Source organism: Onthophagus taurus, chromosome 1 (genome assembly GCF_036711975.1).
Source record: "Onthophagus taurus isolate NC chromosome 1, IU_Otau_3.0, whole genome shotgun sequence".
In the NCBI taxonomy this organism is placed as follows: domain Eukaryota; kingdom Metazoa; phylum Arthropoda; class Insecta; order Coleoptera; family Scarabaeidae; genus Onthophagus; species Onthophagus taurus.
In genome coordinates, this window is record NC_091966.1 from 1096453 (window position 1) to 1118080 (window position 21628).

Here is a 21628-nt window from a genome sequence, read left to right on the forward strand (position 1 = left end):
CTGCCAAAATTTTCGAAAAGACTGAAATAATTGAAAAATGACATGAAAGACATGATGACTTATATCAAATTGTATTAAAATTTGGCGGGGATCTCGAAAATTCAATAAAAGTTGTTAAAATAACGAAGTTAGGGTCCATTTCCGGTATAACCGGAAGTTGGAGAAATCTGAAAATATTTGAGCTGAAACGAGAACTTCGGGTAAACTCATATGCAAATTTTCACAAAAATAGTGCAGGTAGTTTGCCATATACATATAGACTCAGCTCGGCGTGACAGACCCTGTACAGGGTGTTCAAATTTCGATGGGTTTGTAGGGTATCTCAGTTATTATGAAAGATAGAAAGTTGTGGGTTTCGCGAACCTGAGCTACTTTTTTGTGAAACTTACAATGGCGCAAACCAAATTTTCATAGCCCTCTTCGTTTTTGATATACAGGGAGTGTTTCCAAATTTACGATTTTCAGACACCTCCTGTACTCGGCTATCCGGAAACGTAAAAACGGGTTCTAATAGATTTTTTCACGTAGAATCCAATGGTGCACGTAGAATTTTTCTAGTCGTCACGGTTTTTGAGTTATTCAGAGTTAAGTATTTTAGAAGTTGAGTATACAGTATTTGAGTTGTCTCAAAAACTCAAAAACCGTGATGACTAGAAAAATTCTACGTGCACCATTGGATTCCACGTGAAAAAATCTAGTAGAACCCGTTTTTACTTTTCTACTAAGTTTCCGGATATCCGAGATACAGGAGGTGTCTGAAAATCGTAAATATCAAACACTCATCAAAAACGAAGAGGGCTATGAAAATTTGGTCTGCGCCATTGTAAGTTTCACAAAACTAGTAGTTCAGATTCGCGAAAGCCGCAACTTTCTATCTTTCATAATAACTGAGATACCCTGCAAACCCATCGAAATTTGGACACCTGTACATTTGGATTTGGATTATTCTCTACTCTTTTACATGTTTCTGGTGTTTTGTTTAACAAATTTTTAAGAACTTTTATTTTATATGTATGTTTTATGATAAGTTTCATAGACAACTTAATCAAAAAAGTGAAAAAACATGCATATTTTTATTTCATTTTTCTAGTAAGGGTTATTACGGGGTTATTACGCTTTTTTTACATTTGTAATTAATGCTACTTTAGTTCATTATTGTTAAAAAAATGATTAAATGGATTTCGTTTGAAATGGTAAATTGTGGTTGCAGCGCTAACTATCGGCAGGGTTGGATATAAAACGTACATAGAAATTGAAAACCGTTCCAACAGCGTTGACGAAATCGAAAAAACGAAAAAAAAAAGTCCTGTACTAGTCGTGTACGCGTACACGACGAGTCAAATTTGTGCGGTTGGAACGAACCTTATATTTATTTCCTGTTCTAAAGCCTTGTTGTTCTTTGATCAGTAATGGAGAATTAATTTTGATTGTGATAATCTCAGTTACTAGTTTGAAGTGTTGATCTTTTCTTCTTTCGGTTAGTTGTCCCTTGCTGAATTTCCTGTTATTTTCAATTTTATCTTTTGATCTAGTATTTGAGATAACAATACGTTTCTGTTGATCAATCTTTACTATTCTCGAACGTGTACTTGTATGTATTTCGTAGTCATAGAATTCTTCTCTCTTTTCTTTGAATTTACATTATTCTTTTTTGACTCTATGGGGCTATGATATTCATTTTTTGTTGTTAATCGTTACAAAATACTTTTTCGTTGTAACAATACAAAAACATTGTATACAAGCAGTTTATTTATTTCTTATACATTACATTCAAACTTACATTTTACACAAGTACCTTGCCTTCATTTCATAATAGTTAATGTACATAACAGAAACCTAGAATCTCGTTGCGTCGTCTCATAGCGTAACATTGTTACATCCATGTTGATTTTTGTTCACCACGTTCATTGAAGTGTCAATTGGGATAATGATGTTAAGAGACGGAAAAGAACGTGTCGATTTTGACAAACCAACGTGGGGGGCGTCGGACTTTGTCCTACGTTGGGCGAATGATGGAGGAAAGAAAAGGTCATAATAATAATAGTAACGAAAATCAACGGTGTTACTCGGGCATGAAACTAAAAAGGTTTGTAGAGCTTGCTGGGTTTGAAGAGAGGTTTGAAGAGGTCGAAAGGGAGTGGTTTATAACAGTTAACAATATTGTAATACGGTAGTAATAATTATACACTTGAGATAACAGTAAATTGTAAATAATTAATTAATATACACGTGCAAGAAAATAAAATAAAAAATAATTAAATTCTGGATTCTAGCGGCAGTTTAGTATTCAGCTGTTCGGGTGTCCTGGACAAGGTACACCTGAGAACCGGGAACTGTGCTTGTGGTTACGAAGGTGCGGTGCTTGGCGCGGATGAGAGACAAGCTACTTTCGGCGGTGTCGGCACGATCTTCAGCGGCCTCCAATTCGCGTTGGAAGCGACGGACTCTAGTTACACTTTGTTGCGAAACTCCCTCCTATTAATTAAACATATTTAATACAAAAAAATCTTATTAAAAAAAATTTTAATTAACATACCTGTTCTTGAAGTTGTCTCTTGAACAAAACAACTTTCTGGTTGGTCTTCTCCAAAGATTCCTGCAAAATTTGAATATTCTTCTGGTCCTCCTCACATTGAATCATGAATTCCTTCACGCTACGTTCCTTCTTACGCAAGATCTTAATAGTTTCAGCGTGACGTCTCTTCTCCTCGTCTAATTCCAATTCCATGTCGTGGATGCGTGCTTCCAATTTGCCGATGATGCGTTTTCCGCCAACGATAGCGTTAGCTTCGACTTCTTCTAATCTGACCGACAAATTCTTGACTTCAATTTCCAAAGCTTTCCTGATGGCTTCGATCTTAACGACACGTTCTTGTTCTTCGTGGAGAAGTTCAGTGGTGTGCTTAATCTCAACTTGTACGCGTTGGTAGCGTTCATCGGAAATCCTAAGTTCTTTGGTGACTTCGTCGTAATCGGCAGCAATGGCCGATAATTCTTGTTCAATCTTACTCTTGACGGAAGCCAAGTTAACGTTAATCGTTGTGAGTTCGTTAATGCGTGAAATTGATTCTTCGTATTGGAGTTCAACGGCCCTCTTGCTACGGAGAGCCTAAATTAAAAAATTATTTATTAATACAAACAAATTTAAAAATAATTTTTTGTAATTCGCGACGGTAATGAAAGCTATAACAGTACTCAAACGGGTGCTGTAATGAGACTCTTTACAGCATCCGATGCTGTAATGAGATTTTAGTAACATTTTATGGAACTAGTTCATGTTGGTGACATTGGGTCATTAATTTTTCTAATTGTCAATGTGACAATGTTTGTCTATGGATGTTTAAATACGTTCTTAGCATCGAATACAAGGTCCACAATGATGAGGACATTGAACTCTGAGCAATTTCTCTTATTTTGAGAGGTGTCCCAATTTCGATGTCCGCATAGGCTATCTCCGAAACTAAAAGAGATAGAAAAAAAGTAGCTTACATGTCATGATCTCGTTTTTCGAGAAAATGCTAATTCCGAAAACTCCGAACAGCTATCGTCTTTTGTTTTCACCCTATCGGCAAAAACTGAAAATTTTGCAAAAACGACAATCGCGAATATCTCACTTATTATCAAAGATGGAGTATTATAAATAAAACTTTATATGGGCAACTTTTTACGAAGAATTCAGTGGCGTAGGTAGAATTTTTTTCCCATCTTTTATTTTCGAGATTTTAAACATAACTTTATTTTTTTAAATGGAAACCATAGTTGGCTATGACTTAAAATAATTTGTTATTTTCTTCTGATAACAAATATATATAGTTTGTGGGGTATATTTCTTATAGTTATTGAATAATTAACAAAAATTCATTTTGTTCCATCTAAATCTAATGTATGTATTTAAAAGTACATACATTAGTAGTAAAAACGATTTTTTATTGCATTTTAGAAGCGCCATCAATATTTTTCATTTGTTAAGTATGCTTTTCTAAAGCGGCCCTTACACGATCAATATTGACAACACCTTAGCATATTGACAATAATATTGACAGTGTAAGGTAAAAAAATTTAGTGACGGTAAATATTGATGGAGTATTGATAAAAATCCGGATTTTTTGATTTTCGTGCATCAATACTGAAAATTGGAGGGGATATTGATAATACTATTGACTGTGTAGGGTTGGCGCCAATATTTTCATCAATACTCAGTGTAATAAATTCAACATTCAAAATTAAATATCTACTTTTACTTAATTGTAACAATAACAAAACATGTCTATCAACACACTGAAAAACATATGTTATTTTACCGTTTAAAGGGCAAATTATTTTTTCGTTTTTAGAAACGATTTAGTTGTGGTAATGCAGCTATTTGACCTTATTGATAAGTGATCTCTATAGAAGCCACTAACCGTTAAAGGGTTAACCCAGATGATTTGAAAACAGGTTTAATTCTTATTTTCAAGCCGATCGCCTGTGAATAAGTGGTGAAAATGACCGCCCCATTACCTGACGTTGTTGACGTTCAAGACGATGAAGATACTGTTGGTTCATCTAGTTCATTCAGTTGGTCTTGTGGGACATATATAAAGGTTTGACAGATCTCTATTACACCTTTGCTGATAGTTGCTGGGGACATTATAACAGAAAACTTCAAGTCTTCAACATTTCTTTCTGTGGAAAAATACCTCAGGGTTAAGGCTAATCTTTCCCTAACACTTGTACTTTCTCTCATATTGCGATCCTGTCTTTTCAAAAATGGTTCAACCATCTGTAACGGTTTGTTAAAGGAACTTTCATCCATTCAAAAGTAGTTTTTGAAATCATCAACATCCCAGAGGTTGATTTCTATCAACAGTACTAGATAAGAATATTCATCTCTCTTCTTCAACCATTCTTTCATCCAGTGTTTGCGTTTCAGTCGAAGAGTAGTTCCAAGCCCCAAAATAATAGCTACGCAAGCTTTTGTACGATTATCCTTATTTGGAAAGGAAAACCGGCAAATTACCGAGTAAAACTACGTAGATTCACCCTGTACGTGGTAAAAAGGTAACTTATTGAGCAAACTGATTGTCAAAACTATTGACAATAATATTGATCGTGTAAGGTAGTGAAGTATTGAGACTGGTTACCACGAAGATTGATGGTTGTATTGTCAATACTATTGATCGTGTAAGGGCCGCTAAAGGGTACATGCTTTTTGAGAAGCATGTTTTTCGAAGAAAGGGCCAATTGAAAAGTTACCTATCATTCATTTCACGTAACCAATAACAATTTTCTAGTAACCAATAATGGATATCATTCCTGAAGCTCTAGATGCAAACAGCGTACTGGTGAAATTTATGGCAATGTAAAAATCTAAGTACACTGCGTTGGGATACAGCAGAGTCATAAAAAATTACGCGAGAAGAAATATATGGATTATTACAAACAACAGCTTAAACATTGAATTTCTTGTAGCCCCTTCTTCTCTATTGAAGTTCTTACACAAGAAAGGATGTGTCTGTCTAGAAATCTTTGTTCCAATAAATTTTGCGCAACATTAATATCTTTGACTGCTCCATAAACAAAAGTCATTTTAGTTTTTTCAGCAATCGTGTCCCTTTCCATGCATAATTAAAATAAGCAATAAAGTTACTATTTTACAACATAAGTAATTTGGAATTTGCAATTATAAGTAGTTAGCAGGATTTGTCATGTTTTTTGTTATCATGTATTCATGATTTTCATTATGTTCAGTCAACACAATAACGTCACCTTAAAAAAGTTCATTAATATACAGGCTGTTTCTAAATTAATGCGACCGATGAGGAGTGATTTTTCAGTAAAAATTAAGGAGAGTCTTTCATACAAGTTTTTGTTCAAAACCTCTTCCCCACCGAGTTACAGTATTCTAAAGTTAGGGGAAAAATTGTTTTTATTTAATAAATCCATTATGGAGGAATTTAGAAGATTGAAATTTGACAGGTACCTGTTGTTAATAAAATGACACTTTTTGACGATTTTTATAGCCCGAAAATGTTATTACAAGAGGCTGAAAAATCAACCCCATAATACTAAGCATTAGAACTTTTTAATACGTCTACATTTTTCTATTTAAAAACTTGATTTAAATAGTGGGATTCAATACGCACCTTTTTTGTATCTTGACATTTTCTCCTAAAATTGTTAGTTTGATCACAAAAAAATAAATATACAGGCTCAAGTGAATTAATTCGGAGATTGGTTATTATTAGTCAAAGAAATGAAGTTATGTCAAATTAACAATTTGTTAGTTGTAAAATGTCAAGAGATAAGAAAGTTGCAGATTTTTTCCTTAATTTTAGAGGGCTATAACTTGGAGGAGAAGGGGTTTTCAACAAAAAGTTATATGAAAAACACCCCGTAATTGTTGCTGAAAAATCATCCCTTGAAATCTTTCACATCAATTTAGAAACACTCGTTAATAAAATCAGAAATACATACTTCGTTTTTATTTATTTAATTGATTCTTATTAATATTTCTTAATTTTTGTATTTATATTTTAAGCAAAGAATTCTCAACGACGAAATAATAAAGAACGAATTTGTATACGTGAAATCGTTTATCCAAACTCGAGTAGTTACAAAAAAACTTTGTTTATACTACCTACTCGTTTGATATGTGGAGGAGGCGCTATCACGTCTGGAATTAAGTCTGCAATAGGACGAACAAAAATCAAAACTCACCATTTAATTAGCAAGGCAACTTTTGGTTCTCTGTTATAAAAAAAAGACACATATTTTTTAAAATATTTAGATGTAATGTTTAATGTAATTAAATATTTTATATGTTAAACTGTTAAACAATTTCGTGTTCAATCACATAAATTCACTTAATCTTTTATTCTGAGTATGCAACTTCTACTACAACTTGGATTTCCAATTTAATTCAATTCATTCATAAATGATGTTTTTCTCGTTTGCCGTTAGAGGCAGCACGAGCTAGAGCAACCCAACTCGTCCGGTTGGATAACTATGTATATCTATAAACAAGGCTAAAACTATTGTGTGTATTTAAAACTTAATGTTGTTATGGTGATAACCATACCATGAGGGAAAGCATTGTTTCCAATTATTGCCAAAGTTTGTAGCAAGGACAGTAGAATCTAACAGGACTGCTACATCCAGTGTAGTCGACTACGGGTTGGTTGCCCGCACTCTACGTCACACTATTTGCCACGCCTAACTGTCTATGTTTTTAGAGGTTATATGAAAGACATTAATACGTCTAAAAACATAAAACTTCAAAACTAATATGAATACGTCTAGGACATAAATAAGATATAATATATTTGTTATATAGATGGGCAACTATAAACGTTTGATTGAAATGCGCAATTAGTTTTGGATACTGTCACCTACAGCGCTGAAATCATTGGCAGGCGGGAAATATAAATTAAATTTGTTATTTGAAAGGTTTATCGATGATTTTTTACGAAAGCATTGCTTGGCGACAAAACTTTACAAACTGTGCAAAATTTTAAACACATTAAATTTTGTCGTTTACAATGTTTTACAAAAAAACATCAAAAAACATGACTAGGTATTAAATTATTATTTGGTACAGGGTTTATTAAAAAGTCTTTAAACGAATAACAAAGACTTTATTCTTTAATTTTTTTATTATTATTTTTACCACATCGTTTCCTTTTAATTTTATTGCATTTATCCAATGCTGCTTCCGCATCAATCGAGGTGTACTTATTATAAAGCAACAACAACAAATCGCTTTTTCTTCAAATCGCTAGCAACTCTTCCACTGTACACAATAAAACGCAACATAGAAAAATTTATATATATTATGTATATAGAAGGTCATCTCCCCACTATTTTTTGGTACAAACGCTCCCAAGGGGATTGTGAGGGAACTAATTAGGTTAAAGCGCGAAATTTAAATATAGGTATTTCTATACCGGTTTATACCAATACTTTATTTTGAAGAGGTCAAGTGCATTTGCTAAATAAATAGGAAAAAATATGAATTTAAAGTTTTTTCAAGATAATATTCATAATTTTTAACGTATATTGCTCTTATTTGCAAAAAGCGCCAATTTATCTATTGGATAAACTTATCAAGAGGTGGTAAAAGTGGCCCTAACTTATTTAAATACTTAACTAAAGGATATAAAACACTAAGCCAAAAGAACGTAAGGAAGAAAATTTGCTTATACAACAGGGTTATCACCAATTATCACACTAAACGACAAAACAAAAATGTGACGTTTGCTTTCACCTCTGAGTTTGACGTTATACATACATTTTTTTCTATGGTTACAAGCATGGTGTGTAATCTTACTACTATAAAAATGTAGACCCAGGTTTTAGTACCCTCACAATCCACTGGATGACGTTGTAGACTGAATTTGTAGCAATCTGCATTATCTACACAAACAAAGCGCTTGTAACCATAGAAACGGTCAAACTCAAAGGTGAAAGCAAACGTCACATTTTTGTTTTGTCGTTTGGTGTGATAACTGGTGATAACCCCGTTGTATAAGCAAATATTCTTTCTTACTTTCCTTTGGGTTTTATATCCTTTAGTTAAGTGTTTAAATAAGCTAGGGCCACTTTTACCACCTCTTCATAACTTTATCCTATAGATAAATTGGCGCTCTTAGCCAATGAGAGCAATATACATATATTATATTATATTTAAAATTATGAATTTTGTCTTGGAAAAACTTTAAATTCATATTTTTTTGCATTTATTTGTAAAATGTACTTGACCTCTTCAAAATAAAGTATTGGTATAAACCGGTATAGAAATACATATATTTAAATTTCGCGCTTTAACCTAATTAGTTCCCTCACAATCCCCTTGGGAGCGCTGAATGTACCAAAAAATAGTGGGGAGATGACCTTCTATATACATAATATATATAAATTTTTCTATGGTTACAAGCGCTTTGTTTGTATAGATAATGCAGATTGCTGCAAATTCAGTTTACAACGTCATCCAGTGGATTGTGAGGGTACTAAATCTCGGTCTAAATTTTTATAGTAGTAAGATTGCACAGCATGCAACGCAATCAAAAATATTAGTATGTCAAACCTGGTCAAACCAGTCAAACTGACAACTCAAAAAATTGCCAAAATGGGTTCTGTAATCGAAAGCAACGCCATAAGTGATAGTATCCAGAATTAAACGTATGTTCCCAACTTCATTAATACGAGTGACTGGTGCATGGTCTAGGATATAACCTCTCACAGCAAACGCATAGACCATAACAACAGCTGGACGTGGAAAATGGTGTGACGTAGTTTGCGGGTAGGCTGTCACAACAATGGATGTAGCAGTCCTGTTAGATTCTACTGTCCTTGAGTTTGTAGTAGTATTTAAAAATTCACTAACAACTCTGGCATTATGTGCTGGTGCTCCGTCATATTGAAAATATATCATTTGAGACATATTTAGTGGCAAATTGTCGACCAAAGGCTCAATGTGCTGCCTTAATATATTGAGGTACTTCCCTGAGTTTAAGTTTTTATGGTAGATACTATATGCCAAAATTCTATTATCTAAAAGGGCGCACCATACATTAAACCCCAATCTTCTTTGAACACTCAGAGACTTCATCGGTCCAGATAACATTTTGAACAAACAGCAGATTATTTAATTTTTTTAAATATCATCTACAAAATTCTAATCTTCGATTGACATCTCCGGCACGTAAATAATGAGTTAGCCCCACTTTGTATGGTTTATACTTATTTTTCTTTCATATTCGGGAGCAGCGGCTTTTGGGTCAGACGTCTTGTTGCAATTTCTGTTGCAGGTCATTTTGGTATGTTTTTGTATGTGGTTTGGGAAAGGACCAAATATCTATTAAATTTTCTGCTAATCGGCTGAAGGTTTTTTCGTGCGGTTGTCTTCTTTCTGGATATCTTGTGAAATAAAATTCCGCGGCCAACGTCGCATTCTTATCTGATAACATATAGCATTCCATCATGTTACATTTTTCATAATTTTCGAAATTCATTGTAAAGTTTTATTCAGTTTTGTTATACTTTGACACTTAACATGCTGGTGCATCGTACCAGCACATAATGCCAAAGTTGTTATTGAATTTTTAAATACAAACTTTGGTAATTATTTGATACATTATGTTCCATCATAGTATGTATAGTTATCACCATAGCAACATTAACTTTTAAATACATACATTAGTTTTAGACAGAACAAAATGAATTTTTGTTAATTATTCAATAACCATAAGAAATATACCCCACAAACTATATATATTTGTTATCAGAAGAAAATAACAAATTATTTTAAGTCATAGCCAACTATGGTTTCCATTTAAAAAAATAAAGTTACGTCTAAAATCTCGAAAATAAATGATGGGAAAAAAATTCTACCTACGCCACTGAATTCTTCGTAAAAAGTTGCCCATATAATGTTTTATTTATAATACTCCATCTTTGATAATAAGTAAGATATTCGCGATTGACGTTTTTGTAAAATTTTCAGTTTTTGCCGATGGGGCGAAAACAAAAGACGATAGCTGTTCGGAGTTTTCGGCATTAGCATTTTCTCGAAAAACGAGATCATGACATGTAAGCTACTTTTTTTCTATCTCTTTTAGTTTCGGAGATAGCCTATGCGGACATCGAAATTGGGACACCCTGTACATGAAACATGTTTCTCAGGTGAATACATTTTGTGTTTTGACAGTTTCTAATTGTCAATTCAAATTTCTATTTTCAAGTGTTACGGTGTTACCAACTGCTACATACCTATTTTCCTACTTTGTCAAAATTTATTTTATTTTTGAGAAAAAAAAAAGGATAAAAACGCGAATTAAAAAAAATAGCACTCATTCATTAAAAAACTCGTGGTCTTCGCCACTCGTTTTTCAAATTGAATTCGTGCAACTTACTAAACTTACAGATTCATAATTGCCTCTAATTTCTTCAACTTCAGCAGTAAGGGCTTGTACTCTTCTTTGGGAGACGCTGAGTTGATCCAAAGTGACTGATAATTGACGTTGGACTTCATCATAATGGGCTTGGAGTTCGGTGAGGGTTAAGGATTGTCTCTTGATGGTTTTTTGGAGGTCGATGTTGGTTTTATTGGCAGCGTCCAAAGACATTTCGAGCTCTGTGATTTGGATTTGAAGCTTCTTCTTGATGCGGGCTACTTCGCTCTTTAATTTAGTTTCAGCTTCGACTACGCGAGCATTTAATTGCTCGATTTCAATGCTTGTTTGTTTGCTATAAAAAATTAATGTATTAAGAGTTAAGAAAGTGATTTTATGGTAATATTTTAAAGTGGGGAAACAAAAACCCATCTATTCTTAGCAAACGCTCGATGCATTCAAATATAAATCAACGCTACTCACTTGTAAATAGATAACATCACAAATATTACACAACATCGAGTTCAATAGTTCACCTTTTATTGAAAAAATATTGCGTTGACTTTCTATCGAATCCCTTCAATTCCGAAGAAAGATTATCCAAAGGTACCATGAAGGTGTCGTCAAGTTCTTTTTCCAATCTTTCGCACATCATCCTCGAGTGAGCGGAACCATGATAAGTGTTGACCAACGCATTTCTTTGATCACTTATAACCCCTTCATTAATATTCTTCAAACTCTCCGATAACAATTGGGTTTCAATAGCTTTCGCTGATTTACCTCTTAGTATCCTTTGGGTCGCGCTTAATCCAGCGGCCACCATCCTATCGAAATTCGGATCTTCATCTTCGGCCATTCTCGTTTGAATCTTGTTGATTTGCTTCAAAATTTTGTGGGATTTCGAATGTTTGTATTCAACGTGACCATGTTCTTTAACTACAGCAGCTGACGCCGATTTTTTTAGTTGATAAGGAGTTGGTGGGTCATCAAAAAATTCTTTTTGGGTTATAGCTCGTGCTTCGCAACGTCTTGAGATTGTTGCGACGTCTTCGTTGGAATAACATCGCGGGGGTAACTTAGCCCTATATCTCGGGCGTTCACTCGGCACGTGGGGGAACTTTTTAGGGCGACGCTTTATGGTCCCCGTTGTTGGTACGTCAATTTCAAAGTCAAAATCATCCTCGAATTCAATCGTAGTCGGGTCTCTCCATTTAATTATGTTGCGCGGCATCGTTTTTAATGAATGATCACTACTCGGCTTTTCGTTTGATTCTTGTTTTGGGGTCAGATGTTCCCGTTGCTTTTATACCGAGGATGGAAGTGCCAAGAGGATTATCCAATAAAAAGGGGTTTGCTAAATTTGGACGGGCTAAATTATTGCCAAAATTTTTCTGTTCAAGGTGCCGCACATGTCGTTCGTTTGTAACGACTTTATATTGTTCTCAAGATGTAATTTATTTGAGTAAGTACCCAAAGCTTTTTTTAACACCATTTAAATTTAAAGAGAAGAGATTCGATAGAAATGTCTGATTGTTTGGGTTTGCGCATTTAATAGTGACAAATTTTGATATTAATAGTGCCACTTGAAGTTGATCCAAGTGTTATTATATTAAGTGACTAATCTAATTTATTTGTAGGTGGTTGTCGTCACACAAAAAAAACTCACCGAATTGCTTCAATTTCTTCATCCTTCTCTTGCAGTCTCTTCTCGGCTTCATGGCGGAACATATTAAATTCAGAAGCCATTCTTTGAGAGCGTTGCTCTTCAGCTTTGCGTCCCTAACAAATTATTTTTATTAAATGATAATTATTTTATTAAAAAAATTTCTTACAGCTTCAGCTTCTTTATAAGCAGCGGTAAGCTCTTCGCGTTCATTCTCAAGACGGCGCAACTCAATTTCAAGTTCGTGGAGGCGTCTTGTAAGCTCGGTGATGGTGTTGCGAGCTTCGTTGAAATCATCTAATATATATTAAAAAAAAGATAAATTAAACGAATATTTGTTAGATATATTTTTTTACCTGTCAGTTTTTTATTTTCGCGTGCAAGAGCATCTTTTTGTTCGCGAGTTTTGTCCAATTCGTGCGTAATACGTTGGATCTCGGTGATTTTGATGCGAAGGTCGCGTTGACTTTGCTCGAACATTTGGAGGGTTTCATCGAGACGCGATTTCAAGTCCAAGTTGACTCTTTCCAATTGATCGACGCGTTTTTGTAGGTCTCTTGCGGTGTTGTTGGCTTTTTCCAAATCGATGATGAGCACTTCAACTTCGGATTGTAAGCGGGATTTTTGTTTTTCGAGGTTGTTGATTTTCACCAATAAAGCTTCGATGTGCTCTTCTTGTTCGGTGATTCTTGCGGTGTATTTGCGACGGAGTTCTTCGACTTCTTCGGCGCGCGCGTGGCATTCCGCTTCGTATTTTGTCCTAAAGACTTGGACTTCACCTTGGGATTTCACCAATTGACGTTCCAAGTCTAAACGGGCTTCGCTCTCCTCTTCCAATTGGACTCGGACGGATTCCAATTCGACCTCGACTTGATGGAGATTGGCCTCGAGGAGAGCGCGCCTCCTTTCGTCGTCTTCAGCGCGGCGACGAGCATCTTCTAATTGTCCCGCTAATTGGGATTTTAAGTAATTAGCGTTTTCCAAAGTAACCTAAAAAGAGATTTATTCCTTTCTTTTCTGCATTAGATGTGAATTCGTTTAATTACCTTGAGATCTTGAACTTCTTTAACCAACTCGATGTTTTCTTGGGCAAGGCGAGCTTTATGAGTGGTGATGTCGACCACTGTGCGGTTTAATTCTTCGATCTTGATGTTGATTTCGCTGATTGTTACTTCCAATTTTTCAGCGTGCTTAACGGAAATGAGACGCTCTTTGTTGACCGATTCAACTTGAGCGAGGAGTTCGTAAATTTCTGCTTGGAATTTGGCCTTTTCTTTTTCTGCCCTGTTTATAAACAAAAACAGATTAATAATTTTTTCTCCTGTCAGATGAAACAGTTAAATTTAGAAAAAATTCTACGATCCGAACAAAATTCTTTGGGTATATATTTAGCGTGGAAAAGTAGGGCGAGTCTTGGTAGCCAAAAGTGTGGCAGAAACCGAACTTCGGGAGGGAAAAGATTTTCCTTCTCAAATCCATGCACAATGCGAAAATTGTTGCTGAACGACCTATGAACAAACGGGATTGCTCCCGGGACTAATATGGCGCGGCTAAGGTAGTTGGTTCTATTTTTAACCGACTCCTGGCAGCCGTACGTGCCACAATATCCTCCGCCTGCGGCCTCTGCCCAGATCGAATTGTGTAACAAGATACGTTCCTTTTAATCCCGACTAAACCCGAATCGCGCGATTAACACGCGACCTTATATCGTGAAACGACAACCTCTCCAGAAATAAACCGGACGTCCAATCGAAGCGATTTCCAGTGGGCGGATAAACAAACAGCTTTGATCGCTTCTTAGAAACGCGCTCTAAAACCTTTCTGTTTTAACAAGCCTCAGCTGTTTAGTACACAAAGAATCCATTTAAAACTTTTTTTAGTGCGAAGTATGATTCAATTCAAACTTCAAAACATTTAAATCTACTTTTAGACCCTATACATGTGATGAGATCTTAATTCCCTCTTTAAGAACAATTAAGTCGTAAACAACAAAACGCACCTCGACTTGGCCTTGCTGAGGACGTCGATTTGCTCCTGGAAGTCAACGACGATCTCTTGATGTTTCCTCTTGAGGATGGCTGCGGTCTCCTCGGACTCAATATGAACATCTTCGAGCAATTTGCGAAGTTTTAAAAGCTCAGTATCGCGCTTCTTATTAATTTCAAACTGAAACAAAAAATTTTTTAGAACAATTTTACTTCCAAATCAATAATTACCTTACCTGAGTCTCACAACCGCCTTCAGCTTCCTCCAAACGCTCGGTGAGTTGGATTACTTGAACGCTTAAATCGGCTTTTTCCCTTTCAATCTAATAACACAAATTAGATTCTTCAAAAAATAATTCTTGGTACTTTGCCAATAAAAAACATAATACAACACAAAACACTTTACTATAATAAAATCATAGTACAGCAAAAGCTTGAATTAATGAAATAGCAAAAAATTATAATTTCTCATTCAAGTTCCCTTTCATCGCAACATTGTAACAATCCACTCATTCCACAGATAGTTTTGGCGTTCGTACAACATCCAGTTGAAGAGAGCGGGCTCTATTTCTGGTGTTCTTACGCATACCAAAAACCGGGTTAGTTGCCAAAATGAAAATAGCTGGATTAGTGACACGTATCAACCTAATTTAAAACTTAGCGGCGTCTCTCGCGGTTACGTACCCGCGACCTGAGCTCCCTCTCGATCTCGAGGTCGTCCTGCAGCAGGCGGATCTTATCCTGAAAAGGAACGTCTTGGTCAAAAAAGAAAATGTATGGCAAGAATTTTTTAACGTCTTAAAGATGAATTAAAATGAATTTGAGATGTGTGTGTATGGATATCACTTTTTGTGTGTGTGTGTGGATTCACTACACCGAGAAAAAATTTAGTCCACACAAACTCGTCACTGGCAAGAAGATTCCGATCCTTTTGGAATTTTCCGATGACATAACGGGTTGCCCTGGTAAAAATAAATTACCTCAAGCCTGGACAGGGCGCTAAGATCGGCACTGTATTCGATGCTGACGTCCGCATTTGCAGCGCCTCCGGTTGATCTGTAGGTGTACTTTGAAGTCCTCGCGACTGAGGAAGACATTTTGCCGTTATACCGTTGGTTTTAACACTGACCGTAAGCCGTAAATTCGTGAGAATGGAGAGAGAATGAAATTCGCGTGCCGGCGCCGCCTCGACAGTGGTGGCTTGGTCGTTCGTATGGGCGTCGCGACGGTGGAAGCCAGAATAAAGTTCCTTCGCAAAGCGGCGTCTGCGCAGACGGGCGTCGCGACGGCGCGCGCTTAAGCGAGCTGACTCAGATTTCCGATTTTCTAGATGATGATGCCCTCCGATCGACTATTTTTGGGCCCATGTTTATGCACTTTTTCTGCAGTTTATCAGTTTATTTTTAAGAAATTCAAATTGTTTTGAGGACACCATCAAGATGAGTCTAAATCTTATTAGCAAAAATTCTTCATCATTCAGTAACAAAACATGATTAATCCACATTCATCTTTGAATTTTTAATATCGACTTAATCACAACTAAATGATGAAGCAGTATGATGATTCCAATAAGTCAAGATTTTCCAGAATGTTCCAAGTAAAGCATCTTTTGAAATTGGAATATCTGCTGTATACAGTAGATAGCTCTTTCAGGAAAATAAGATTCCAGTAGTTGACAGTAGTCTAAAAAACTGCTAGGCATTATTTTTGTTCTTCAAATGCATTCTTGCATGCTTGTCACTCCATGCACTTGATCTATTGTAGACTGGCAAAAGTAACAAAAGTCATTGTGCCATAAAGAATTTCTAACTTTCCATAAACATCGTTGCGACGATTTTTTAAGTCGAACTGCTTTTTATTGTGATAAATACGAAAAATAGAAAATTAAAAGAATAATATCTCACGAACGAATTGTGATATCACGATATGATAACGAACATTTTAAAGCAAATTTAATAAAGAGTCATTGTGCCATAAAGAATTTCTTACTTTCTATAAACATCGTTGCGACGATTTTTTAAGTCAAACTGCTTTTTTTGTAACAAATACGAAGAATAGAAAATTAAAAAAATCATATCTCAAGAACGAATGCTGATATCACCATGGGATAACAAACATTATAAAGCAAATTTAATAAAGAGTCAGTGTGCCATAAATAATTTCTTACTTTCCATAAACATCGTTGCGACGATTTTTTAAGTCAAACTGCTTTTTTTGTGATAAATACGAAGAATAGAAAATTAAAAGAATCATATCTCAAGAACGACTTGTGATATCAAGATGTAATAACGAACATTTTAAAGCAAATTTAATAAAGAGTCATTGTGCCATAAAGAATTTCTTACTTTCCATAAACATCGTTGCGACGATTTTTTAAGTTAAACTGCTTTTTTTCTGATAAATACGAAGAATAGAAAATTAAGAAAATCATATCTCAAGAACGAATGGTGATATCACCATGGGATAATAAACATTTTAAAGCAAATTTAATAAAGAGTCAGTGTGCCATAAATAATTTCTAACTTTCCATAATCATCGTTGCGACGATTTTTTAAGTTAAACTGCTTTTTATTGTGATAAATACGGAGACTAAAAAATTAAAAGACTCATATCTCAAGAACGAATTGTGATATCATGATATGATAACGAACATTTTAAAGCAAATTTAATAAAGAGTCATTGTGCCATAAAGAATTTCTTACTTTCCATAGACATCGTTGCGACGATTTTTTAAGTCAAACTGCTTTTTTTGTGATAAATACGAAGAATAGAAAATTAAAAAAATCATATCTCAAGAACGAATTGTGATATCACGATGCTATAACGAACATTTTAAATCAAATTTAATAAAGAACCAATGTGTTAAAAAGAATTTCTTATTTTCAATAAACATCGTTGCAACGATTTTTTAAGTCGAACTGCTTTTTTTGTAATAAATACGAAGAATAGAATATTAAAAGAATCATATCTCAAGAACGAATTGTGATATCAAGATGTGATAACGAACATTTTAAAGCAAATTTAATAAAGAGTCATTGTGCCATAAAGAATTTCTTACTTTCCATAAACATCGTTGCGACGATTTTTTAAGTTAAACTGCTTTTTTTTGTGATAAATACGAAGAATAGAAAATTAAAAGAATCATATCTCAAGAACGACTTGTGATATCAAGATGTAATAACGAACATTTTAAAGCAAATTTAATAAAGAGTCATTGTGCCATAAAGAATTTCTTACTTTCCATAAACCTCGTTGCGACGATTTTTTAAGTCAAACTGCTTTTTTTGTGATAAATACGAAGAATAAAAAATTAAAAGAATCATATCTCAAGAACGAATGGTGATATCACCATGCGATAAAGAACATTTTAATTCAAATTTAATAAAGAGTCATTGTGCCATAAAGTATTTCTTACTTTCCATAAACATCGCTGCGACGATTTTTTTAAGTCAAACTGCTTTTTTTGGTGATAAATACGAAGAATAGAAAATTAAAAGAATCATATCTCAAGAACGAATTATGATATCACGATGTGATAACGAACATTTTAAAGCAAATTTTATAAAGACTCATTGTGCCTCATAGAATTTCTTACTTTCCATAAACATTGTTGCGACGATTTTTTAAGTCAAACTGCTATTTTTGTAATAAATACGAAGAATCGAAAATTAAAAAAATCATATCTCAAGAACGAATGGTGATATCACCATGGGATAACAAACACTTTAAAGCAAATTTAATAAAGATTTATTATGCCATGAAGTATATCTTACTTTCCATTAACATCGTTGCAACGATCTATGAAGTCAAACTGCTTTTTTTGTGATAAATACGAAGAATAGAAAATTAAAAGAATCATATCTCAAGAACGAATTGTGATATCAAGATGTGATAACGAACATTTTAAAGCAAATTTAATAAAGAGTCATTGTGCCATAAAGAATTTCTTACTTTCCATAAACATCGTTGCGACGATTTTTTAAGTCGAACTGCTTTTTATTGTGATAAATACGAAGAATAAAAAATTAAAAGACTCATATCTCAAGAACGAATTGTGATATCACGATATGATAATGAACATTTTAAAGCAAATTTAATAAAGAGTCATTGTGCCATAAAGTATTTCTTACTTTCCATTAACATCGTTGCGACGATTGTTTAAGTCGAACTGCTTTTTATTGTGATAAATACGAAGAATAAAAAATTAAAAGACTCATATCTCAAGAACGAATTGTAATATCACGATATGATAATGAACATTTTAAAGCAAATTTAATAAAGAGTCATTGTGCCATAAAGAATTTCTTACTTTCCATTAACATCGTTGCGACGATTGTTTAAGTCAAACTGCTTTTTTTGGTGATATATACGAAGAATAGAAAATTTAAAGAATCATATCTCAAGCACGAATTTTGATATCACTATGCGATAACGAATATTTTAAAGCAAATTTAATAAAGAGTCATTGTGCCATAAAGTATTTCTTACTTTCCATAAACATCGTTGCGACGATTTTTTAAGTTAAACTGCTTTTTTTGTGATAAATACGAAGAATAAAAAATTAGAAGAATCATATCTCAAGAACGAATGGTGATATCACCATGCGATAAAGAACATTTTAATTCAAATTTAATAAAGAGTCATTGTGCCATAAAGAATTTCTTACTTTCCATAAACATCGTTGCGACGATTTTTTAAGTCAAACTGCTTTTTTTGTAATAAATACGAAGAATAGAAAATTAAAAAAATCATATCTCAAGAACGAATGGTGATATCACCATGGGATAACAAACGAGTACAAATTTAATAAAGAGTCAATGTGCCAAAAAGAATTTCTTATTTTCCATAAACATTGTTGCGACGATTTTTTAAGTCCACCTGCTTTTTATTGTGATAAATACCAAGAATAGAAAATCAAAAACGAATGGTGATATCACCATGGGATAACAAACATTTTAAAGCAAATTTAATAAAGACTCATTGTGCGATAAAGAATTTCTTAGTTTGCATAAACATCGTTGCAACGATTTTTTAAGTCGAACTGCTTTTTATTGTGCTAAATACAAAGATTAGAAAATTAAAAGAATAATATCTCAAGAACGAATTGTGATATCACGATATGATAACGAATATTTTAAAGTACATTTAATAAAGAGTCATTGTGCCATAAAGAATTTCTTACTTTCCATAAACATCGTTGCGACGATTTTTTAAGTCGAACTGCTTTTTTTGTGATAAATACGAAGAATAGAAAATTAAAAGAATCATATGTCAAGAACGATTGGTGATATCACCATGGGATAACAAACATTTTAAAGCAAATTTAATAAAGAGTCAGTGTGCCATAAATTATTTCTTACTTTCCATAAACATCGTTGCGACGATTTTTTAAGTCGAATTGCTTTTTATTGTGATAAATACGAAGAATAGAAAATTAAAAGAATAATATCTCAAAAACGAATTGTGATATCACGATGTGATAACGAACATTTTAAAGCAAATTTAATAAAGAGTCATTGTGCCATAAAGAATTTCTTACTTTCCATAAATATCGTTGCGACGATTTTTTAAGTCCAACTGCTTTTTATTGTGATAAATAGAAAGAATAGAAAATTAAAAAATCATATCTCAAGAACGAATGGTGCTATTACCATGGGATAACAAACGTTTTAAAGCAAATTTAATAAAGACTCATTGTACCATAAAGAATTTCTTATTTTCCATAAACATTGTTGCGACGATTTTTTATTTCAAACTGCTTTTTTTTGTGATAAATACTAAAAATAGAAAATTTAAAGAATCATATCTCAAGAACGAATTTTGATATCACCATGGGATAACAAACACTTTAAAGCAAATTTAATAAAGACTTATTATGCCATGAAGTATATCTTACTTTCCATTAACATCGTTGCAACGATCTATTAAGTCAAACTGCTTTTTTTGTGATAAATACAAAGAAAAGAAAATTAAAACAATCCTATCTCAAGAACGAATTGTGATATCACGATATGATAACGAACATTTTAAAGCAAATTTAATAAAGAGTCAATGTGCCAAAAAGAATTTCTTATTTTCCATAAACATTGTTACGACGATTTTTTAAGTCCAACTGCTTTTTTTTTGATAAATACAAAGAATAGAAAATTAAAAAAAATCATATCTCAAGAACGAATAATGATATCACCATGGGATAACAAACACTTTAAAGCAAATTTAATAAAGGCTCATTGTGCCATAAAGTATTTCTTACTGTCCATAAACATCGTTGCGACAATTTTTTCAGTCAAACTGCTTTTTTTTGTGATAAATACGAAGAATAGAAAATTAAAAGAATCATATGTCAAGAAGAAATAGTGATATAAACATTCGTATATTCATATATTCATTCATATGTTCTGGTATGTTAATGAGGAGTTTAAGATGTTTTGACAGTAATTTTTCAAACAATTTGGAAATGGCAGGTAACAGCTAGACAAATTTGAATGATCCACCTTGCTACGCCGGTTTGTCAGGTTTTTTGAGCATAATTATCTGTGCAGTTTTAGAAATCTGGCAGAGAAGAAAAAGGAAACTCTACGAGACACTGTTTTATCGAACAAATTCATAGGTATGGATAGTAAAGTGCAGTTATACAAGATTTTTGAGTCTTGACCTTCTCTAGAAAGTCCTAGAGATTTATGTATGTTATCCGGATACTATTTATTTATAATAAAATCGTATAATAGAAACTATTGGTACTACTGGAAGCAAATTCATGTCAGACGTCAGAAACTTTGGTAGACCATCCAAGAACATTTTGCATCAAAATAGAAAGCTAAGCAGAGCAGGTGTTTGGATTTCTACTTTCTCATAATATTTTGTTTTAATCATTACATTAAAATACTCCATGATACATTATTTTTTTCTAGATCTTTTAATTGCTGGCCAAAACGTTGGCGTCTCGAAAACGATGCTACTCCGTATTGAACATAAACAAATAATATTATGAATCAGTGCACAGCCGCATGCACTCAAACCTAATCACCGCAGAATTCCCGTAGGCGTTTATTTTTCCATACAGAGGACTTAAAGGAATCTATTTCTAGAATTGAGTGTGAGCCAATACA

The 21628-nt window shown here is 33.7% G+C and overlaps 2 protein-coding genes across 2 annotated transcripts; both read right to left on the reverse strand.

Annotated features, from left to right (window-relative positions):
• Nucleotides 1-1731: 1731 nt before the first annotated feature.
• Nucleotides 1732-15756, reverse strand: LOC111419682 (paramyosin, long form). The gene is made up of 11 exons (XM_023052532.2): nucleotides 15500-15756; nucleotides 15204-15260; nucleotides 14756-14842; nucleotides 14534-14700; nucleotides 13581-13818; nucleotides 12891-13524; nucleotides 12704-12831; nucleotides 12538-12650; nucleotides 10902-11226; nucleotides 2537-3109; nucleotides 1732-2475 (listed from the first exon to the last, which is right to left on the reverse strand). Exons 1-11 carry the CDS (start codon nucleotides 15614-15616, stop codon nucleotides 2281-2283), a joined length of 2634 nt encoding a protein of 877 aa, XP_022908300.2. The 5' UTR covers nucleotides 15617-15756; the 3' UTR covers nucleotides 1732-2280.
• Nucleotides 11321-12190, reverse strand: LOC111419683 (paramyosin, short form-like). Its single transcript, XM_023052533.2, has one exon. It carries the CDS (start codon nucleotides 12100-12102, stop codon nucleotides 11404-11406), a length of 699 nt encoding a protein of 232 aa, XP_022908301.2. The 5' UTR covers nucleotides 12103-12190; the 3' UTR covers nucleotides 11321-11403.
• Nucleotides 15757-21628: the final 5872 nt, after the last annotated feature.